General features: G+C 40.3%; 2 protein-coding genes across 17 annotated transcripts in view; one reads left to right on the top strand and one right to left on the bottom strand.

Annotated features, from left to right (window-relative positions):
• The first annotated feature begins 215 nt into the window (after window positions 1-215).
• On the top strand, window positions 216-9,126 carry SRI (sorcin). Of its 2 annotated transcripts, XM_080385565.1 has the most exons (8): window positions 216-431; window positions 1,570-1,653; window positions 4,977-5,046; window positions 5,763-5,806; window positions 6,849-6,996; window positions 7,158-7,271; window positions 7,737-7,795; window positions 8,428-9,126. In XM_080385565.1, the coding sequence occupies exons 1-8, from the start codon at window positions 381-383 to the stop codon at window positions 8,452-8,454; spliced, it is 597 nt and encodes a 198-aa protein (XP_080241691.1). In that variant the 5' UTR covers window positions 216-380; the 3' UTR covers window positions 8,455-9,126. The 2 variants fall into 2 exon arrangements, with proteins under 2 accessions (XP_080241691.1, XP_080241692.1); XM_080385566.1 differs by lacking the exon at window positions 4,977-5,046 and having other exon boundaries at window positions 295-431.
• ADAM22 (ADAM metallopeptidase domain 22) overlaps window positions 8,622-21,706 on the bottom strand; it is a 148,010-nt gene continuing 134,925 nt past the window's right edge. For 9 of the 15 annotated variants that reach the window (XM_080385547.1, XM_080385549.1, XM_080385553.1 and 6 more), the window contains 2 exons: window positions 21,170-21,293; window positions 8,622-19,858 (listed from right to left, as the gene is read on the bottom strand). In XM_080385547.1, coding sequence (XP_080241673.1) covers window positions 19,838-19,858; window positions 21,170-21,293 — 145 coding nt within the window. In that variant the 3' untranslated portion in view covers window positions 8,622-19,837. Of the gene's footprint in view, window positions 21,294-21,706 lie in introns of all 15 variants that reach the window. The other 6 variants (XM_080385539.1, XM_080385548.1, XM_080385552.1 and 3 more) reach the window with 2 other exon arrangements.

The following is a 21,706-nucleotide window of genomic DNA, read 5'->3' as shown; positions in this document are numbered from 1 at the left end:
TCCCTGCTCCCCGCCGGCCCCGCGCCTGACGCTGCCGCCTACCACCGCCCGCGGCGCAAACTTCCCGCACCCAGCCCCGCCGGCAGCGACGCAAAACGCAAGGGAAGGGGCCGTCCCGCCCAGCTACTGCGGGGCGGAAAAGCCGGCTCCGGGCCGTCGGCCCCTACCACTACGATCGGGGGCGTAGGGGGTGTCAGCTGCCGACGTCACCGCCTTGCACTGCCCGGCTGCCCCGGTGACCGGAGGCAGCCGGTAGCCCCGCACGGGTGGCAGCGCTTCCAGCCCTTTCCAGAGCCCGCGGCCCGTCGCGGTCCCCCCTTCCTGGACGGGTGGTTGCGCCCGGGCGAGGCCGGCCTGGCGGGGGCAGCCGCCAGCCGAAGATGGCGTTTCCTGGGCAGCCGGCGCCCGGCGGCGGTTTCTACCAGGGCGGGGTGAGCGGGGCTGGCGGCGGGCTGAGCCCGGGCGGCGGGGGCTGGCGGGGCGCGGCCGCGCTGAGCCTGGGCCCGGGGCCGCCGCGGCGGCGGGGCAGACTGGCTGAGGCGGGGGCGACGACCCCGAGTGCGGGGCAGCCCGTTTCCTGCCTTCCCCCCGCTCCCCGCACCCTGCCGGGGCCCTGAGGCGCCCTCCGGGCTGTCCCGCCAGCGGTGAGGGGCGCCGGCCTCGCTCCCCCGCCGGTCCGCTGCGGCCCTGCCCGACGGCCGAGCGGCCGGCAGAGTTGGGGCGGCGCGACCCTCGCCCCCGGGCGCTCTGAGGCGGGAGCACGTTCCGCCGGGGCGAGGGCAGCGGCGGCGAAGCGGTGAGCCGGGGGGCCCGGCCCGGCCCGCCCGCGGGAGGGGGGAGGCAGGCGGCACACGGCCGCTGGGCCCGGCCCCTGCTGGCGGTGTCGCTGCCCGAGCCGGCTCCCCACGCCGTGCCCCGAGCGAGGTCTTGTGCCCGACACCTGGCGTAAAGCCGTATGTGCTGGGGGGGCGGTGAAGAGCAAAGCGGCTCAAAGGGGAAGGTGCACCTGGTCAGCTCCGGCTGCCTGCAGGCGCATTCTTCTCAGTTAATGTCGGGTATACACTCCGTTACACAGGTGGCTGTTTCAGCTCGGTCGGACAGGATTAACTTCTGTCATTCCATGATTTTCAGTTAATATTTTTTTAAAAAATTACCATGCTTAATGCATATTCTTCCAAGTATTTTCCCTAAAGATCTATCTTGCTCAACTTTTCTGAAGTGGAAAGAAAAATCTGCAGAGCCTTAGTAGTCTTATTTTCATACCTCGTTTTCTGCAAGTAGTAGACTAAAATTCCTTGGTGAGATACACCATGCTGCATCTAGCTCAGTGGATTGCTCCTGTGCAAGGTTTTACACAGATCTGCTTATAGTAAATGAGTATATCAATACCAAGATTGTGTCTTTTTTTTTTCTTTTTTTTATAAGGAAGTTCCTTTTTGGTTGGTTTCACGTTCTTTTGCATGGTGTGTATATAGAAACACAAGTTGATTCTTAAGTACAAATACTGCAGTTTCTTAACTGTTAAATGAATCACTGATTTAAAATTGATTTTCTTCTTGATTTCTGAAGTACGGAGGAGCTCCAGGAGGACCGGCATTCCCTGGACAAGCTCAGGATCCTTTATATGGTTATTTTGCTGCAGTAGCAGGGCAGGTAAATTTCTGTTATTTATTTGTTGTTATTTCTTGTATTATTATCTTTTTTCTGGGAAATAATTTCTGCATTACCTTTTGGAAGGAGGAATGCCTAGTACTTTTAGTAAGGAAAACTTGTTGCAAGATTTAAAAATAAAAAACCAAAACGGAATGGTTTTACTTAGCCTATCTTCTATATATAGCTGTATAGCTATACCATATAGCTATATATACACAGGAACTATACTGTTCAAATAACGCTGTTAGTTTCTCTATAGAGTGTGTGGGGGTGTGTGTACATGCGTACATATATATACACACACATTTGTGTGTATGTACATGCTACAGTTCCTATCTAAGTATATACAGGAACTATATAGTTACAGGAAATGTTGTAACTGAACTGTGGCTCAGCTCTGGGTTGGAGAATGCTGTCACCTTCAGGAGAAAGAAGCCAGAAGCAATGGGAAGCATGGGCTGTGGAGATGGCCTGGCTAAGAACAAGAAATGCTAATTATATCATTGGATGATGTTAATAGACTTAATAGATTCACACATGGAAAAGCAGTCTTGAGTTGTGCCAATGTCTGGGTTTGCCGGTAGGATGGAGTGATAATTCTTACAGAGGAAATGGCATTTACAACTTTGATTTAGGCCTTTCTTTTTTCTTCCCTGTCATTATGCACTGCATTTTTAAGTTGTTGCCTGTAATTTTGTGCCGTGTATTGTTTCTGTATGATTATGAATGTTACTAGAAATAAGTAGTTATTGAACTATATTGCAAAGTTTAGGAGCAAATAAGTTAGGTTTATTGAGCTGAGGTTCTGCCTTTGTTGGCCATATGTATAGCTATTTATTACATGCTTCTAGGGGGTGTGCATATCTAAAATCTCTGCTCCTGGATCTGTTATCCATAGGTAGACATAACCATGACAGGAAAGCGTAAATTCAACAGTTGGCTGATGTTTAATTTCCTGGTTTTAAGACTGTGATTGGGTTGGCTTTGTTCTCTACATTATTCTTTTGAATAAATAATGCATCTTACAGCCTATATATTACTTCTTTAACATTGCTTATGAAAATATGCAGACCAAGTGTTTTCTTAGTAAAGGAGAACACTGGAATGACCTTGTGCAGTGAGGCAGGCCTCTCTGTTAAGGTGGAGCCCAAGCTAAATTCTGCCGAATGCGCTGACAGTTTGCCTGCCAGCTGAGATGCCCCTGAATCCAGGTGCCACCTGGACATGTGCCAGGAATCATCAGTGGAACCAGTGCTGGAAAAATGAGTAAGTTCCTGCTGTAAAGAGGAAGGGTGGTAACAGCAAATGAGATGCAGCGCAGTGAAGAAGAGGTGACAGGAGCTGAACCTTAGCAAGGCATAGACCATCACCAGGCTTCTCAAGTGAGGCGTGGTTACTGAAAGCTGGGAAACTGAAAGCTAATGGGTATGATCAAGTTAGTGCTTAAAGAGCACTTTGGTACTCTTAAATACTTTATATTCATAGAAATCATTCATTATTGAAATAAACTGGGTAGCTTTTGAAATGTTATCCTTGGAATTGGAGGAGTCAATTTCAGACACCAGTGGCTGTGTGGAAGTAAAAACCCTGTAAGGAGACCGTGAAATGTGACAGGTAACTTACCAGTTGCTTTTATAGCCGTCCATGCAAGTCTGTGAAAAGCCACACCTCACAGTTTTCTCTAAGTATGTACTGTAGAATTTGTAAAGTTTTTGGTTACGGTTTGCTGCTCACTGTGTTCGGTTTATGCCTAAATAATATATAATGATATCTCTGAGCTTTCTTGGAAGTAGTTTACAACAGAGATCTTGTCTTAGATTTGAGGAATTAGTTTTCTTTGTTTACAGGAGAAAGTAAAAAATATTGTTTCAAATATTTATTCAATTAATTGAGTCTGCCTTTGTAAGAAGTAATAGTTTTCTTTTTTTCAGTCTGTTTGCAAAGCCCCTATGCTTTAAGTTCTACTTTAAAAAAAAAAAAAAAAAAAAAGCCAGGCATCTTTTTGGTGATGTTAATCATGATTACAAATCGTGCTTTTCTGTATTCCTGCCCATTTTCAAATTACGCAGATCCTGCCTTTGTTTCAGAAAGTAAAAGGCCTTTGAAGAGATTTGCTGCTTAACATGCATGGCTATTTAAAATCTTTTTTTTTTCTTGTTTTTTTTTTTATTTTCCTGTGAATATTAATTTCACATAAAATCAAAATGTTGTTGCTGTTTTTTCAGACCTTGTCAAATGTCATTCAATATAACTAGTTTTTCCTATAAATAATGATACCTTTTTTCTGAAAGTTATCTGGCTGTGCCATTCCCACCATGCCATGTAGTAGCATGTGTCTGTTCTTATAGCAAAGAAGAAAAAAATGCTTACTAGATTTAAAAACATCAGGAAAACACTGAGGCAAATAAATTTGTTTCAAATCTAAAGCAAGTCCCTTTTCACTATTTAATGCTTTACAAAAGTGACATCATTTTTTGTATCTGCAGATACAATGTTCGATCCTTGAATGAGGTTAAATTACACTCAAACTCTTTGTGAACTGAACTTTACATTGGGTGTGTGAGTTATGTGACCTAGAATTCCAGCTCCTCTTTTGACAGCTCATTGCTTTCCATGAGTTGGCCGTTGTTTTCTCTGTTTGGCCCTGAGCAGGATGTGTTGGAAGTGAGTAATTTTCCAAACCTTGCAGATAGGTATCTTTTCTGGGTTGGTTTTGTTTATTTTTTTTTTCAGAGTTCTTTGCTTTCTGCTTTTGTTTGTTCTGCTAACTTACTATTCAAAAAGAACCCAGGAGTTTTTAGATTTGTAGTCTTAAGGCTGTCTTGAGAAGAGTGTATGTATGATCTTGGTTCCAAGTTTCCTCCTGTAGCAGTGAGAACATAAACATATGAACTAGAGTGACTGCAATACTCACTAAGTAAAATTTAGTATTTTAAGGAAAGCTGTCTTTCTGTTCAAAATTTTGCACCTTGGTTTCTATGCAGCTGGCTCTCAAGTATGTTACCAGTATTTGATGTGGGTTTGTTGTTTGGGTATATATTTTTTTTTAAGTAAAGCTTGGAGAAAACCTGCCAATCCTGTTTATTTTTTAGTACATAGTTAGATGGGAAAGCTAATGCATATTGCAAAAATGTCAACTAAAGAAATGTCATTACAGATACGGGTTATAAAAGTCAGATTCTGTCATACGGCAGACAAGTAATTGGTTTGTTTTTTGAAAGGGTAACTAATTTAATGCCACTGAAAAGGGAGTGGGTACTGGGAATAATCAGCCTGGAAGAGGGAATTAAAACAATAGCTGATACATCTTCTGTTATCGAAAGGATGGACAAATAGATGCTGATGAGCTACAGAGATGTCTCACCCAGTCAGGGATTGCAGGAGCGTATAAACGTAAGTTAATGATTTAAATTTAAAAAAAAAAACACAAACCATCAAAAAAAACCAGTCCTAAAGCATACTAATTCTTCTGCTGTCTACTAGAAAACACTTACAGTTGTGCCTTCTGCAGAAGTTTGGGGTTTTTTTATTTGCATGGTAAATGGGCTTTCTTTCCATATGGACTTACTTTGAAACGTAAATTCTCTGTCTTCAGTTCTGTGCATGTGGGACTTCCCTTCTCAGCCTCCTTAGTTCCCCACTGCTGAGCTGTGGAGTTGGAGAAGTGTTTTGTTTTGTAATGGACAGCCAATTCTTTAAAAGGTGTTTTGCAATTGAGCTTTGATATTGACCAGAAAATTATGTGGCAGGACTCATTGTCGGGATACATAGTGCTCAATTTTCAAAATCAAGCTCCTTTGAGTAAAACTGGCTTACTGAAGTGGTAAAGTACAAGTGACCACTTTGACTGAAACCCAAAACCTTTATGGATCGAGATGAGAGCAAATTAATTTTAGATGTAACTTGAATTGCCTCCAGGTTGTCTGCTGTCAGTTTTTCTGACAAGTAATGGTGAAAAGCTCTTACTTGGATCAAAATATGGTATGGCTGTATACAGTGGAAGCAATTATTTAATATTATTAGTATATAATATAAAACAATTAAAAACGTTACATTTAGATGAAAAAAATTATCTTTTTAATATGGTTTCTTTTTTTTTTTTTTAACAGCTTTCAACTTAGAGACTTGCAGACTCATGATCTCAATGCTGGATGTATCCTTTACTATGAAATATAAAGATTTTTGCATTATGTAAGCAAAGATGAGAGGGTGCCAGAATTTGGGAAACGCTTTGTAATTCCTATTCAGCCCTTACTTAATAAGTATTATGATCATTATGACTGGGGAACTACGAAATTCCATTCTTATTCCTTCTACAGGATGAAATAATAATAAATGAGGCTCTCTGTGACTGATCTTACAAGTGGTATCCCTCTAAGCATAGGGGACTTTCTCCATTGAATGTACGAAGAGTCAGGTCTGGCAGCCTAGAATAGAATTTTAGGCAAACCGCCCATTATGCCTTTCAAATTGGACTTTTCTAGGCCTTCCTAATGAATTAAGCATTTCTGCTACACAGCCTGAATACAGTCTAAGGCCCCCCTAAATCCTGTTTCCTGAATTAATCAGGTTGAATATCTAATGGAATGGTATATGGCGTTCAGCAGTAGGACCTATGGAAGACTTAAGTATACTGTGCAGGGTTGGAATCTTTGGAGTTCGTTTAGCCAAAACTTAAATTGTCTTGTTCAAAAGTTTTGCTGTTTTGTTTTTTGGTTTTGTTTTTTTTTTTTTTTTAAGTGGAAATGAAACTGGAAGAAACTGGTGGAATGAACTCTCACCTTGAACAAACTCACTTAAGAGTGCGAGAGAACTGATACTCTTCCTTTTTCCCTTGGCCAGTATTTTTATTTTGGATATGTATTTTACTGGTAAAAATTACATTGTGGCAGGCAAAAGAAAAGTGTGTAAACTAAGTTAAATTCACAAAGAGCAAATAGTTTTATCAGGTTTCACTGAGAAGTGGGGAGAGCAAGTTCTCTGACCTTTGGTTTTAGTTAGTAGTGTTATCTCTGTCTGTACTGTGGGATGCTTTAGTTATTTTTCTACCAGGAAAAAAAATATAAATTCTTAATACGGACCTTCAAGAGAGAGTTTTTAACTGCAGATGATAAAAATAATACAAATTTCCATTGAAGAGAGGGCTTTTCTTATCTTTTTTAAGTTAAGAAATGTTTTCTTAGCTTTGGAATCAGAGGGATATGTCTGGCACAATGGGATTTAATGAGTTTAAAGAACTCTGGGCTGTGGTCAATGGCTGGAAGCAACACTTCATGAGTTTTGACAGCGATAGTAGCGGTACAGTGGATCGTCAAGAACTGGAGAAAGCCTTGATGAATATGGGTAAGCTGTGAAATGTTCTTGCTTCTGACACTTGATTTACAGCATTTCCCAGTACCAGTTATCATCCTGCAGTAACTGACACATGATATTTCCAATTAAAAATGTGTTAGATTCTGTTAACTTACATGTCTTTTCAAAACAGGCTTTTTATTTTCAAATAGGATTTAGACTGAGCCCACAGGCAGTGACTGCAATCACAAGGCGGTACAGCACTCACGGAAAGATTACATTTGATGATTACATTTCCTGCTGTGTGAAACTGAGAGCTCTCACTGGTATGCCAGCTTATAGCCTTGTTACTGTCATCCCCATAATATATTTTTATTTAATAAAATCTGATTCCTCATCTCAAGTTCAACTTTAACTTTTACATACCAGAAAATAGGTTTCTTTCAATGGAGTTTATAAGCAGAACTGTAACAGTTACAGATTATGATTTTTTAAATCCCCATTGAAAAATGGACTTAAAACTAGTGCAGGGTTTATTCCAGAGACTAGAAGAGTAATGTTACCAAAATTGGGAAACTGTATTTATTAAAAGAACATAAAGGGTTGTATATGATAAATATAAAAATTAAGAACAAGAAATTAAATCTTGGGACGAATTGCAGTGTTTTCATGAGTTCTCATTCATGTGACTTGGGGAATGTTATGAAAATACTATGCATTTTTTTTAAAATTGATTAACTGTAATTCTTCTTACCTGGTTTCTGTTTTGTTTTCATAATGCATTTTTGCAGAATGTTTTAGAAGAAGGGATACATCTCAGCAGGGTTTTGTGAACTTCCAGTATGATGATGTAAGTGAACTTTAAGGTTTTAGTTAAAATCACAGGGCAAAGAAAAACTTAAAACTGAAGGCAAACAGTTATGATTTGAGTTTGTGCCTCTCTTCCCTATGCTTATAGCGTTACTGAGAGCACAAAGGTTCTGGGATTTGAGTGTTGTCTCAAAAAGTTCTCAGTTCTCACATATTTTAGAGAGTTCTGTAAAAGGTTGTTGTGCATTTTTGTCTGGATTTCTTACCAGCATGGTTCAAGAAGATTTAGGAAGCTGCATCACTTTCTGTGACATTTTTATTTTGTTTGTTTTAAGGCTTGGTAGGCATTTTCTCCAGGAAAGGCTGGGGAGGTGTGGTGGGAACAGACACAAGTCACACTCAGTTAGGCTTGTAGGTCTTGGCTTCCTGGCTGCATCTGTGCAGGAAAAGGAGAACACTAAATTCAAGTATTTCTGGGAGGTTTTTTGTTGTTATTAAGGAGATACTTTCTTTTATATAACTCTTAGCTAATTCTCATATTTAGTTTCAAAGCTTTATTGTTCATGGACAGAATTTGTTTACAGAAAAGGGTAGTGACAATGGGTATTTTAGGAGAAAAAGTGAACACTTGTTCTTTACCATGCATCTAATAAGTGGTTATTCTGTTTTCAGTTCATACAGTGTGTTATGAGCATCTAAATCAAAAAGAAGCAAGCCGGGGATGATCATGATTAACATTCCAATCTGTGTTTTGCTTTGCCAAATCTTCCAATGATTGTGTATCTCCGTATTGGAAATGGCATATTTTATGAAGGTATCACTTTACATACTTGCATTTTTTTAGTTTTGACAATTAATATAATCTGCTAGTGGACTGTTGTCTTTTAATTTCCAACCTGTGACTTAAAGATGTTTTTATTTTCATAAACTTGCAATTCACTCTGTATAATTCAAATTATGCAGATACTGTAATGTGTTTAATTTCTTCCTGTGATTCACTAAAACCAGTTTTTGGAGTGCGGCTTACCTTTTTCTATCTTAAACAGTGTCATGCATATGACATAAGATGACACATACTCTTTTGTCTTTGACAGCATAAGACAGATGTACAAACTGAAAGAGCTTTTGGAATGGTCATTTTATGCTGATCTGGTAGAAGATCAGTAAGTTCGGACTGCATATTTTTGACAGTGAGCTATTTTAAAGATGGAAGTCTGTGACACCATGCAGAGTGTAAGACTACCGGTTAGAACTTCTCATAAACCAAAACGTCTTCTAGCAGTGTGCTTTTGTATAGGGGACTTCTGTTCCAGTAACATTCTTGCTCTGTTTGTGTCACTACATAAAACGCTTTTAAACATACAAAACCTATGCTGTGTCGGTTCATACTTTAACTTTCCCTTTAACAATGAACTAAGCTGCCAGACTTCAGTTATGTGTAAATTACTATTTCTGTCTTCTCCACTTTAAACCCTGAGAAGTAGCCTTCTTGCTTCTGTATGCCAACTGATGCACAAGGGCCAAAACCCACTTCAAAAAATTCTTGCCAGATTACTATTTCAGATCACAGCAGCAATTACCAGTGCTGTAGAATTTACATAAAAGCAGATACAGAAAGGCAAAGACTTATTTTGCCTGAGATTTTTCAGGAAAAAACAGGGGATTATTGTTTGGTGGGTTTTTTGGTTGTTGGTTTTGGTTGGGTTTTTTTGAGAGGAAGATTGATGTTGTATGGAAGAAGGAGCAGCATAACTGTATGTAGTTCAGACTTTTTTCCAATGAAGTGAGTTAATGAAACTTTCATTAATTTTGGTCACTTCTACCTACTACAGAGGAGTGGTAGATATTCTTTTGCTAGCCTTGTAAATGCAAAGAATGCCAGAAGAATGTTAAAAGAAGTATATTTCTTGTATTAGTGGTTTAGAGCACTTTTGGGGAGGAGTTTTTGCACTACGGAATAAAAGCAAAACGATACCTGTATGTGTATATATAGATACATATGCATATATGTAATTGGACAAACAGAAGTAATCCTCAGAGCAGAAGTGTTGCTTGAAGATATTTTATACCCCAGCTTGCTAAGAGTACTGTAAAATCCAGGCCTCTAGTTTCTGGGCTATAAATTCAAAGCTGGCTGGTCTCGCCTAAACAAGTAACTCAGAATCCTTTGGATAGTGCTTCTAGTTTCATTTCAGAAGTTAGTTCTCTTTCTGCCCTCAAAAATTAATTTTAAAGGCATAGACATGATTATACTTCCACATTCTGATAATTCTGAACATTGTCCTGTTGCACATGAAGTTGAGAAACAGACATGGAATACTACAGATAGCTTTTCTAATATAACGACCAAAGTCCATAAAGGTTTCTCGAAGTGAAGTAGCCAGCATCAGTTCTCCCTGCAGTTCAAAAATTTTGACAGCTGACAAGGTAAGTAAGAATGTGAAGCAAAGGCTGTTCTTCCCTGTGGGGTTTTGATTAGACCATTTTGCATAACGACAATTTTGATCCTTAAACTGTTAATTTTACCCTAAAGACAATGAGACATCTTTACCAAAATGTTCATTACCCACACAGCTTTTCTCTTCTCTTAGACTTTTGCATATTTCTGCTTTTGGTCCTGTACTGTGTTTGGCTGGGATGAAAGTAATTTTCTTTGTAGCAGCCCATAGGCTGCTGTGTTACAGATTTGTGACTAGAACAGCCTTGGTAACACCCCAGTGTTGTAGCTGTGGCTGAGCAGTGCTTGCACAGCATCAGGGTATTCTGTTTCTCACTCTGCAACCACAGCAAGTTGGCTGAGGGTGGGCAAGAGGCTGGGAGGGAACATGGTGGGGACAGCTGACCCAAATGGACCAAAGGGATATTCCGTGCCACGTAATGTCATGGTCAGCAATAAACCTCAGGTAGGGGTGGGTAAGTCTGTCCAAAGGAGTTGTTGTTTGGGGACTGGTTGGGCATTGGTCTGCTGGTGGGAAGCTGTGCTGGTTTCAGCTGGGATAGAGTTGATTTTCTTAGTAGCTGATGCAGTGCTGTCTTTTGGATTTGGTGTGAGAAAATGTTAGCACGCTGATGGTTGTTGTTGCTGGGTGATGTTTATACCAAGTCAAGGACTTTCCAGTTTCTCAGGCCCAGCCAGCGAGAGGGCTGGAGGGGCACGAGCAATTGGGAGGGGACACAGCCAGGACAGCTGGCCCAAACTGGCCAAAGGGATATTCCATAGCATAGAACATCGTGCCGAGTATATGTAAGCTGGGGGAAGAACAAAGCGGGGGATGTTTGACATTATGGTGCTTGTCTTCCCATGTAACGGTTACGTGTGATAGAGCCCGGCTTTCCTGGGGATGGCTGAACACCTGCCTGCCGGTGGGAAGTGGTGAATTAATTCCTTGGCTTTCTTTGCTTGTGTGCACGCCTTTTGCTTCACTTGCTAAACTGCCTTTATCTCAACCCACGAGTTTTCTCACTTCTACTCTTACAATTCTCTTGCCCATCCCGCTGTGGGGGGAGTGAGCAAGTGGCGGTGCTGTGCCTGGTTGCCAGCTGGTGTTAAACCATGACAGAGGCAGTGACAGACTGTCTTTGCATGGCTTTCCCACCTCTTTTTTTTCCTTCACTTACTAAGCTTTTTTGCTTTGGTCGGCTTTTGTTTGTTTGTTTGTTGCTTCTGCTTTTCCAAGTCACTACCCACCACAGGCCTGAAACTACTAAGGAAAGAAAGAAAACATCAGGCAGTAACGAGTATATTGTTGTAGATAAGGATAACTTACTAAATCATCTGAGACCCTGCACAAGTTCCACACTACTATACAGGTATACAGTTATGCAATGTATCATTTTGATTTTTTATTGATTGATACTATTATTGATGAAATAGTATGTGGGAGTAAAATTGCATCTATAAATGAAAGCTTGGATTGAAAATCCGTTTAGCTTATTTTGCATACTTGGGGTGGGGGGGTGTGTACCATTTTTGTAATGAGAGGCATCACAGGTGTCTGCAGCAATGAAGGAAAAGGACCAATAACAAACCTGAGTCTTTCTCAGTTTATTTCCTCAGGTTGCATTACTGTTTTGGCACCAGCCAGCTCCTGGGCAGTGAAGTACTGCAAGAACAACAGTGTGAACCAATAGCGTTTTCTTCAGGGTCTTATGGTAAACACAAATCAGAGAAAAATGGAAACCAAATTGCTTGAAAACCAGGAACAAATTCTAGCTCAGCCAGGGAAGAATTGCTTTTTTTTCTCCATAAGTGTTTCAAAAATCCATGGTATTCACAGGGACTGATAGGATAAATAATCTTTAATATTTAGACATAAACTAAGAGAATAAATGTGATTGCTAAGGAGCAACTACAGTATTTGCTGTCATCTAGCTAAAAAAAAGGCCATCTGAAAATTGCTTCCCCTTGAGGAGTAGATTCAGTGGGCAATCTGAATACGCAATTTACCTGCTTTAGAGAAGAGTTATTTGTAATTCAGAATTAAGGTTTTCTCTTTCCCACAAGGCATACTGGGAAGGATGCTTATACAATATCAAGTGGGGTGGTTGTTCTTGACCCTTGTGGAAACAACTGGGTGTAGTTTAGAACATAGGTATTATTTTTAGGTTGCCCTGACACACAGGTCTAAGGAACCATAATTTTAGATTTGCCTTGAGAACAGTAGGACCCTAAGAGAAGCTCACAGGATCATTTTCAACCTTGGAATTTGAAAAATAACATCTGTATTCTATGAAAAATAGCATCTGTATTCTACTACTAGCCATTAACCTTTTTTCCCCATGCATGCAGTATTTTTATTTTTTTATTATTATTATTACAGAGACCTATAAAACAGGAAATGCTAAATGTAAGGACTTAGGCAAACAAAATGCACACAACAGTCTTTGTCATTGAAAGTCACTTTACTGATGTTACAATATGTTAGTAACATTGAAAACCACAGGCATTTGTATTACTCTCATAGAAGTGGATACTGTGATGCTGTTAATAAAAGTAAGCAGTAATTTAGAACTCCAAATTACAATGATTTAATTTTATAAAAAGCAACATTTTGTTTAACTACATGAAAGCCAGATTCATTCACTTCAACAGCCCAATGCCTGTAATGTTTATAACAAAAATACCACACTCAAAGCTGGAAAATTGTAAATCGCAATGCTTCATTTTGGTGTTTGTCAAAATCTTACGTTTCTACATCAGGTGTGATTTTTAAAGGATTTTAATTAACAAAGACAAGAAAATTATGTATTCCGTTGTTCTTGCCAATACTAGCTAGCCCAGACCCAGTGGTGAAACACAGTTCTCCTTGCCTCTAAATGTTTTTTAGTTTTTTACCAATAAGGGCTAGTATGAGTGAAAAAATAGACTTTTTTTTTTTTTTTTTTTTTTTTTTTTTACAGCAATGCCCAAGGTAAACATTAGCAAAAAAATGAAGCTGGCAGGCCCAATTAGTATATACCACCCTGAAAGCTTTGCTGAAAGAACTAGTCATATTGTAAATAGTGTTTTCTCCAGCAGATTAAAAAGTCTGTAATGCTTTGCTATTCTGAAAAAAATACTTTGCATTTATGCAACGATAAAAATAAGTACTGTATTCTATAAAAAACACTACCTATTGTAATATATCTTTACCCTTAAGAAAAGAAAAATGAGGTTATATATTCACAGTTTGAGTATGTTCTGGACTGTATTTCCAAGCATAAAATTACACGTAGAGTCTACACAGGCAGTGAGCAGGAGTCCTTGTACCAATAATCAAAATAAATCAGCATTTACTGTTATACAGAGCCTTACAATATTGCATGATAAGCTGCTCGCACCACAACACTTACAAGGTCAGTCAGACCTATATACATAATTTCTAACGTGGTTGTAAAAATAGACTTCCCATGCTAAAGTTAGAATATATAAGGCCTCATGTTAAGATTTTTTTAACCAAAACTTTATTTTTTTTATTCAGAGGAACACAGAAACAGAAAAAATAATATTAGCTTGTTGCTTTGATGCTTTATGCTCTAGTAATTAAAAATAGTGTAAGACAGACACTTGTACTTCTCCCTTAGAGAATGTATTTCTTTTTAACTGCTCTGTGCTTATTTTCTCCAATCTTCCTCATCTCAGTCTGCGTTATATTGCAATCACAGCCTGTCTACATAACAGAAGTTTTTAAATAGTTTAAAGCTGGCTTAGCTAAAGTGATTTTGAAACTGGTGTAGATTGGATTTTAGAGAACTGAAAGAGCCAGACCTGGCTAGGTGAGCCAATTTTGAAGTCAGGAATAAAGTTTCTCAAGTGCGAGCAAACGACCACATTTCTGTGTTCTGAACTTATTTTTACTGCTTGTTTTGGCTGCTTGGCTGAGATAGCGTACTAATGCTGACTGTTGTAGTGCTTTTCTAAATAGCTGCAGAAAACTGTTGTGGAATGACAAGATATACTGGGTATATAAGCTACTGTTTCCAAAGCTTTGCATCAGCATCCATACTTGAGGCACCAGTATTGTTTTTTGTAAGCTGCCTTGGAAACTGCTCAGGTCAAAGGAGTTTTTTAGTGTAAATGATAGGAACTATCGCTTCCTTTCCTGTTCTGGTGAAATCACACTTCAAAGAGTCCCGTCTGTATTGCAGCTATGGCTACACAACTGGTTTCACTGTTTCAGTTTTGCCTGCTCTATTAGGGTAACATTTACGTCCACACAAGAATGTTATCCCACCACGCAGTCATGGGATGACAAGCTGTACATATGTGTGCAGTTTATTCGTATTTGTCTTCAGGAAATCTGATCAAAATCAAATCCCATATTGGTGATAAATGCCACCTGGTTTGGAAGCCATGCAAATAGTGGGTCATAGCTCAGCACACTGATGGATATTCCATTCTGGGCAAAAAACTGACTTCAGAGGAGACCAGGATGCTCATGCTCTTTAAAAATGAGGTAAGTAACCTCTGCATTGTGGTTGATGACAGCGGCCCAAATTGTATGCTACTGATAGAGATACTCAGTTGAGAAAGAAAGGGATGATCTTCAAACTTGAAGCAAGAGAAATAGGACACAGCACAACTTTTAGGTTCACAGCCTTGGAGATTAAAGAGGCTTAGCCTTCAGCAATGCTAGAGGGTAAGAAAGCCATAGGATGGCTGAGCTACCAGTTTTATCAGTTATGGTTTAACCCCAGCCAGCAACTAAGCACCACACAGCCACTCACTCACTCCCCCCACACAGGGATAGGGGTGAGAAAACTTGTGGGTTGAAATAAGAACAGTTTAATAATTGAAATAAAATGTAGTAATAATTATGATAATAATAAACAGTAATGAAAAGGGAAGTAGCAGACAGGAGAAAAAAACAAAACAAAACAAAACATGAAAGGCAAGTGATGCAAATGAAAACAATTGCTCACCACCAACCAGCCACTGCCCTGCCAGCCTTTGAGAAGCAGCCCCTACTGCCAGCCTTCCCCATAGTTTTATGGCTGAGCATGAAGTCATATGGTATAGAATATCCCTTTGGTCAGCTGGGGTCAGCGGTCCTGGCTCTGTCTTCTCCCAACTTCTCGTGCTCCCCCAACCCACCCGCGGGTGGGGTGGGGTGAGGAACAGAAAAGACCTCGACTCTGTGTGAGCACTGCTCAGCAATAACTAAAATATCCCTGAATTACCAACCCTGTTTCCAGCACAAATCCCAAACACAGCCCCATAGTAGCTACTGTGAAGCAAAATTAACTCTTCCCCCAGCCCAAACCAGCACACCAGTGCAAACTGCACGAAAGACGTGAGGCTCCATCACCTGTGCTGTAGGAAGAGCAAATGATGTATTAACAGCACTGGAAAGACCTTGTCCAGGACACTGCGTGGAAAGGCAACTAACTTCACAGCTTTTTGATCTTGGCCAACTTGCACAAGAGGCTGTTAGTGGATGTAATTATCATTCATGGAAATGCTTTTCAGTAGGAGCAGAAAGGGACTGGAAGAGAAGAGAACAGGAGCTTGCTGTGTTTTGCACTGGAGTGCGATAATTTTGCTCACAACAACTAGTATGGGATTCAATGACAAAGCAAGTCCTAAGAGCTAACTTTCATTCTTTCATGTTACATCCTAGCTTATTAATGAATGAAATGGCTGCAAATTTCAGAAGAATTTGTAGTATATGCGTACCTGTAATAGTGTATGTACCTATTCTTAGCTCTGGTTTTGAAAACGGTTGTCATATTGGTGTTGACAAGACCACTTGGGTCATTTAAAATGAGCAACAGGAATTCACGTGAGAGGACTTCAGTACACTAGCTACTGACACAATTTCTTTCTGATTTTAGCTCAAAGGTCTGTTTGTTCATCAGCACAATCAAAATTATCTAATGAGTACATCAGCTTAGCAGGTTCAACATTTCATAAGTCAGGAACTCTTAAATCATTTGGATTTTTTTACCTTCAAAGTCAAATCATACTTTAAATCAGGTAACTGGCAAGTAGTGACTTAAGTTCACAACTTAAGCAAAGACAGGCTGTATAAAATTACAACCTTCTTAAAACAACTTATTTAAATCAAAAATATATGTAAATTATCAACCACAACCATTTCTAGTATATTGCCTGAGTAAATTCACCAGAAGTCTACCATATGGATTACTGAAGTTCTTATGTCAACAAATCCAGAATTAGCAGGTAAATTTTTGTTTAACTCTGGCATCGTTGTGCAGCATTATTATTTGGATACGATCTCTATTTTCCAGTCTCCATCAGTTAGCCATATTAATTTTATTTTAAATCATACCAGATTCTTCTCCCACACTGAAAAACATAACACTAAGTATAGCTCATCCTGCAGGTCCTGCATTCATATGGACAGTTACTTCTATTTGAGAAGAACTGGTAACGTCCCCACTTCAATAGGCACCTGCAGCATAGCTGGCAATAACTAGTTCATTTCTTAAAATTAAAAACAAAACAAAAGCATGAGTCCCCATGAGTCAAAATGACTGAGCTATCTTACTGACAATACAAGTACTCTACTTTAGACTGGATGAGGTATTATGCGGCAATTTGTATTGCTATTGCCAGTGTAACTGCAATGGATAAAAATATTTGCAATCTTCCAGGTTATTAATCTGGCAGCTTTCTGACACACTACATTTTAGAAGTAGGAAACCACAGAATGTAAGCAAACAATTTCTCTCTTTGACCTTTGCTGGCTTCAGTGGCTCACAGCCCTGCCAGTTCAGGTTTTGTGCGACAAGGTCTCCAAGTTACCAACCTGATGCAAGATTCTCTGCAGAAGAATTTTGCAAAAAGCCAAGCTCTGTGATGTTCTCACTCTAGACAGTCAAAGTGGAAGTCAATATTTATTTAACTTAAAACTTAAGTGCTCATAACTCGAATTCCTAGCTCCAAATGTGAAAGTGACTGTTTAAAGTTACACTACAGACGTAACTGTATCATCATATGCTACAAAGGAATTACACCAAAACCAGAGAGAAGCCGAAAGTACATACTACATTGAAAACACAGTCAGAAAGTCATTTGTTTGCAAAACAAGAAGCTATGAACATTACACAAAGAGCCAGTATGTTATAGCCAGTTCTGTCTGCCAAATCTTGCTGCTTCTTGATAAGGCAAAACGGAAAGGGAAGAGTAAACAGTGGTAAACATAAAATACGCACAGAAATCTAACAGGATTATTCAAAATTACATGCCAGTTTGTATCCAAACAAAATGCCATAAAAGGCACATGATGAACAGTCCAGTTACTAAAGACAAGATATTAATATGGGAAGGAAAACCAGGTAACACAGCAACTATCAGATTAGCATAATGTCCTGATGTGGGTGACCTCCTTGACGGCCCTGCTCAAGGTTCAGTGAAATCAATAAACAACATACTGATTTCAAGTGATTATGGCTCAGACCCTAATTTCATGAGCTACATGCTACCAACTACCTTTAATCCAGTTACCTACACTCAAAATAAATCTTTGCAAAAAATACTCTTCAGTGCTGATGGATATTCACTCCTCACAAAAGTGCAGAATCTTTTCCTAAAGCAAATACAAGTGACTGGCTCCTTCCAGATGGTCTGTCTGCATCCACTACCGCTCGCTCAGATTTTTCTTTCTCCAAAATACTTACCAGAACCTGTAGACTGTGAAGGAAAATCACTTCAACGCCAAGGCCAGTATTATGTCATTATCCAAGATACAGCCTAACCATAAAATATAGTGCTTCTAAAAATCTTACATACTTTACAGTTGCTGACATCTTTAAACATTTCTTAATTTAATCTTACATATATCTGACTTTATAGAGAGACTTAAAAGTTAAAAAAATATATTAAAAGGCTGCAAGTGTTGGATTCACTTATTAAAGGAAACACATGAAAGAGGTAGAAGATTCAGAAACACCGAAGATGTTCCCATTACCATAATACCTAATTGATCATACGGCTCTTGGGCAAGGTATTCAACTGCACCATACAGAATTGGGCGTTTTATTCTGCAATAGTACTACCTGAAGCTAAGAATTAGTCAATTTCTGAAAGCTGGAGAGAATTATAAATTGATTTAATATAGTCCAGTTTCTTACTGACTGAAAATTCCCAATCAAGACTTGTTTTACAACAGCCTTTAGAAGTCTCGGGTGTTAGAAATCTAACCATCCACTTATACACAAGATCAACATCTTCACAGTAAAGGGTTTGTTCCCCACCGGTTTTTTAGGCTAATTTCACTTGTACTCGGTTTAATGCCCCCAAAAATTGTCAGGGGGGCTTCAGGGGCAGCAAGCATAGCATTCAAGCGCATGATAAAGGCAATTCCAGTAACAAATAAAAATTAAAAGACAGCAATGAAACTGGCCGCTAGCCCAGCACTGTTATTATCTAGTGCAGTGAAACCATTATGCTTCCCATAAACTATGCCTTGCCATCTAGAACAGCGTCTGAAATGCTCTATCAAAAATACACAGCAACTTTCACTAGAAGGACTTCACATCACCACATTCTGAATTGACAACTTAGAAATATTCCCAAATGTCCAGTAAGTTCGGAGTGCGCGTTACTTAAAGGCTGTCTCTGTTGTCTGCCAAATCATTCTTAATTACACCTGTGAGAGGACACACTGGTCATCTCACTGAACAAGGGATTTTAGCTGGTTCCTCTTATGATGACTTAAGACAAAGTGCTGTTGTTTCTGCAGTCTGCCTTACAACTGAGATTGTCAAGACAGTATAAGATACTGAAAAGACAGTAGAGATTTTGGTCAAACACCAGTTTCTGAGAGACATGGGTTTACAGTACTGTACCTTCTGTATTTCCAAAGATGTCTGCTCATAATATTAGAAAATCTGAAGTGTGATGATGTTAGTCATGACTGTTTCTTTAGGCATTTGGCAAAATATGCTTATGTATAACAGCTATTTTTGACATTATCAAATGTTTACATATATACAATCCCTATACTGAGATTATAAACACATAAGGTAAAAAAAAAAAAAAAGATATAATCCTTGTTTGACATTTGTGTCAAATAGTTCCCTTTCAAAGCTTGAAATCCTGTCACAAAAAAATCCTATATTTCTTACTCCTGCATGCTAATTTCTACTACAGTATGTTGTTTATCCCTTACATGTGGAAAGTAAAGAACACAAGGTTCATGGGTTCATGCATACAGCATACAAGTTTACATCAGCTGGGCTCTCCAGGAGGCGCATTCCCAGTTCCACTCTGGTCTGACTTGAGACTGCAATAAACCAGTGAAAAAACTCTTACGTGGGACTGGCAAACGGACTGCAGTTCGGATTCTAGGTAAGTGTACCTGTGATCATGCGGAATAGCCTTGTCATGTCCCTGTTAGTTGTTATGATTTTGGTTGTTCACCAAATCCATAAAATACCAGTAACAAAAAAGAAAGAAAGAAAAAAGACTGCTTTTTTCCCTTCCAGATGACAGGAGGTTCTCACTGTGATCACGGGCATCTCTGTTGATCTTTCGAATTGTCTGAAGAGCAGTTGAATGTGCAGTGACTCAGTGATGCTGAGTTTCTATAAAATTCGAAGTAAACAGTTCTGATGTCACCCCAGGAAAACAGTGCAGCTAAATGGATGTCTCCCATAGCTGGAGAGGGGGAAAAGGAACACAAATACGCACTGAACACCAAGAAAAAACTGGCTGCTACCCAAAGAGTGTGAGGGGCTTGTTTGGGATACTGCATCTGCATCACTTGGGTCACCAAGGCTATGCTCTTGGTCTCCCAGCCTCTCATGGGTATCTGTTCAGACCACAAAGTCACCAGACAGTGTCAAGCATTTCAGCATGAATTGCAGTCAGCACAGTAAATGTCCACAGCTGGGACTGCAGAGAGTTTGAAGGAAAAAATTCAGTGTAGCATCAAATATGTACTAGAGAACTTTTACCTTACAGGTACGCTAACGTTGCTGTAGAGATAATTTCCCACTCTCTTCTGCCTAACTCTGCTCTGAGCAGCATGACTTTCTGCCGTGGGGTTGAGCTGGTGCCAGGGCAGCTCCAGGGCTGAGACACACCAGTGCAGCCCTGTCTCTGGGCTCTGCTGGGGGACCCTGTGCCACACCTCACCCAGCCTTCTGTCCCAGGCAGGACTGGGGGCAGCAGCTTGCAGGTTGCCCTCAGCAGCACTCCACTCCCTTTTTTTCTTGACAAAATAGGACAGAGCAGCAACGGGAAGCTCATCTGCATCAGGGACATGAACTAAAGCTATTACCAGTAAAGCCCCTAAAGTAAACGTCGGGAGGTTTTTGTTTATTCAAATACCTGCTATGTCTGAATTGACACAAAGGAAGCAACAGCCAGCGCTGCCTTTTGGCATCAGCTAGAAACCTCCCCGTGTGGAGCATCACGTTCCAGTGGTTCCTGCTCACCCTGGGAGGGGGGACGGGGACGGGGGGACGGGGGCTTGGGTCGCAGCTGCAAAGTCCCTCCAAGTCTGCAAGAGCCTGATGCAAGCCCTCACCCTCCTCCTTAACCGGAACTTTCCATAAGGCTGGAAAGCATCTATCCCCCAGCCTGAAGGAGAGCTGCTGGCAGTGCCAGTCCCCCGGCGGGGTAAGAGGAGAGCCAGGCGCACCGCCTGCCCCAGGGCTGCCTGTCCTCCGCAGCCCAAAGACTGCCCCAGGCACACTCTCAGCTTGAAATAAGAAAACTAGTGAAATGTGGGCTTCAGGGCAGGGTTAAGAGCAACCTGAACAGGTAACTGTAAACACAGCCACCACGGCTGCCCTGAGCACCACCAGAAGCTCAGCCTTCAGAAGCTTCTGGAGTTAGGGGTACAAAGGAAATGCCACTGCTGCTCACACTGTCAGCCAAAGGTGCTGATCCGCCACACTTTCCTTTTCAAAAAGAACCAGTAAATCAAGTCACTGACAAAATGCAGAGAAGAGGAACGCTTACCCTGGCACTTTGCCTGTTGGCTTTTTTCTCCTCATCAGGAAGTGGTGGCATCGGGTAAGGGTATTTTCTGCTGGAAGCGATAGAACCAGTGGACGAAGATGGAGACTTTGCAGGGGACAGTGTCCTGAGATGTTGAAACACACAAAATAAATGTGATGTCTTCGGGTCCTAGCACTGCAACAGCAACTGCCATTACTCTGAAGCTTGGTTCAGAACCAAGTATATAGTTTATTATTAGCTCAGTATCAGGGGGGATAAAGTTGTTTGTTCAGTAGCCTAATAATTTCATGACATGAATAAATGTATTTATAGCTTTCCGGAACTCTGGAAGAAAAAAAAAATCCTACTTCTGATTAGAACTGCATAACAAAACTGATTTCTTAAACTGTTTTATATGGTACTGTAATTAATTGTTATAAAATTAACAAACAGAATCTGCAATTGAATAAATACAGAACTAAACGATAGACATGGCACTATGAAGCCTAAATAGAAACAGTAATTGTATAAATACAAGCTGAACAATGTCTTCTGCCA

This window comes from Falco punctatus (assembly GCF_963210335.1).
Source record: "Falco punctatus genome assembly, chromosome: 4".
In the NCBI taxonomy this organism is placed as follows: domain Eukaryota; kingdom Metazoa; phylum Chordata; class Aves; order Falconiformes; family Falconidae; genus Falco; species Falco punctatus.
This window is presented reverse-complemented; position numbering and strand designations above follow the sequence as displayed.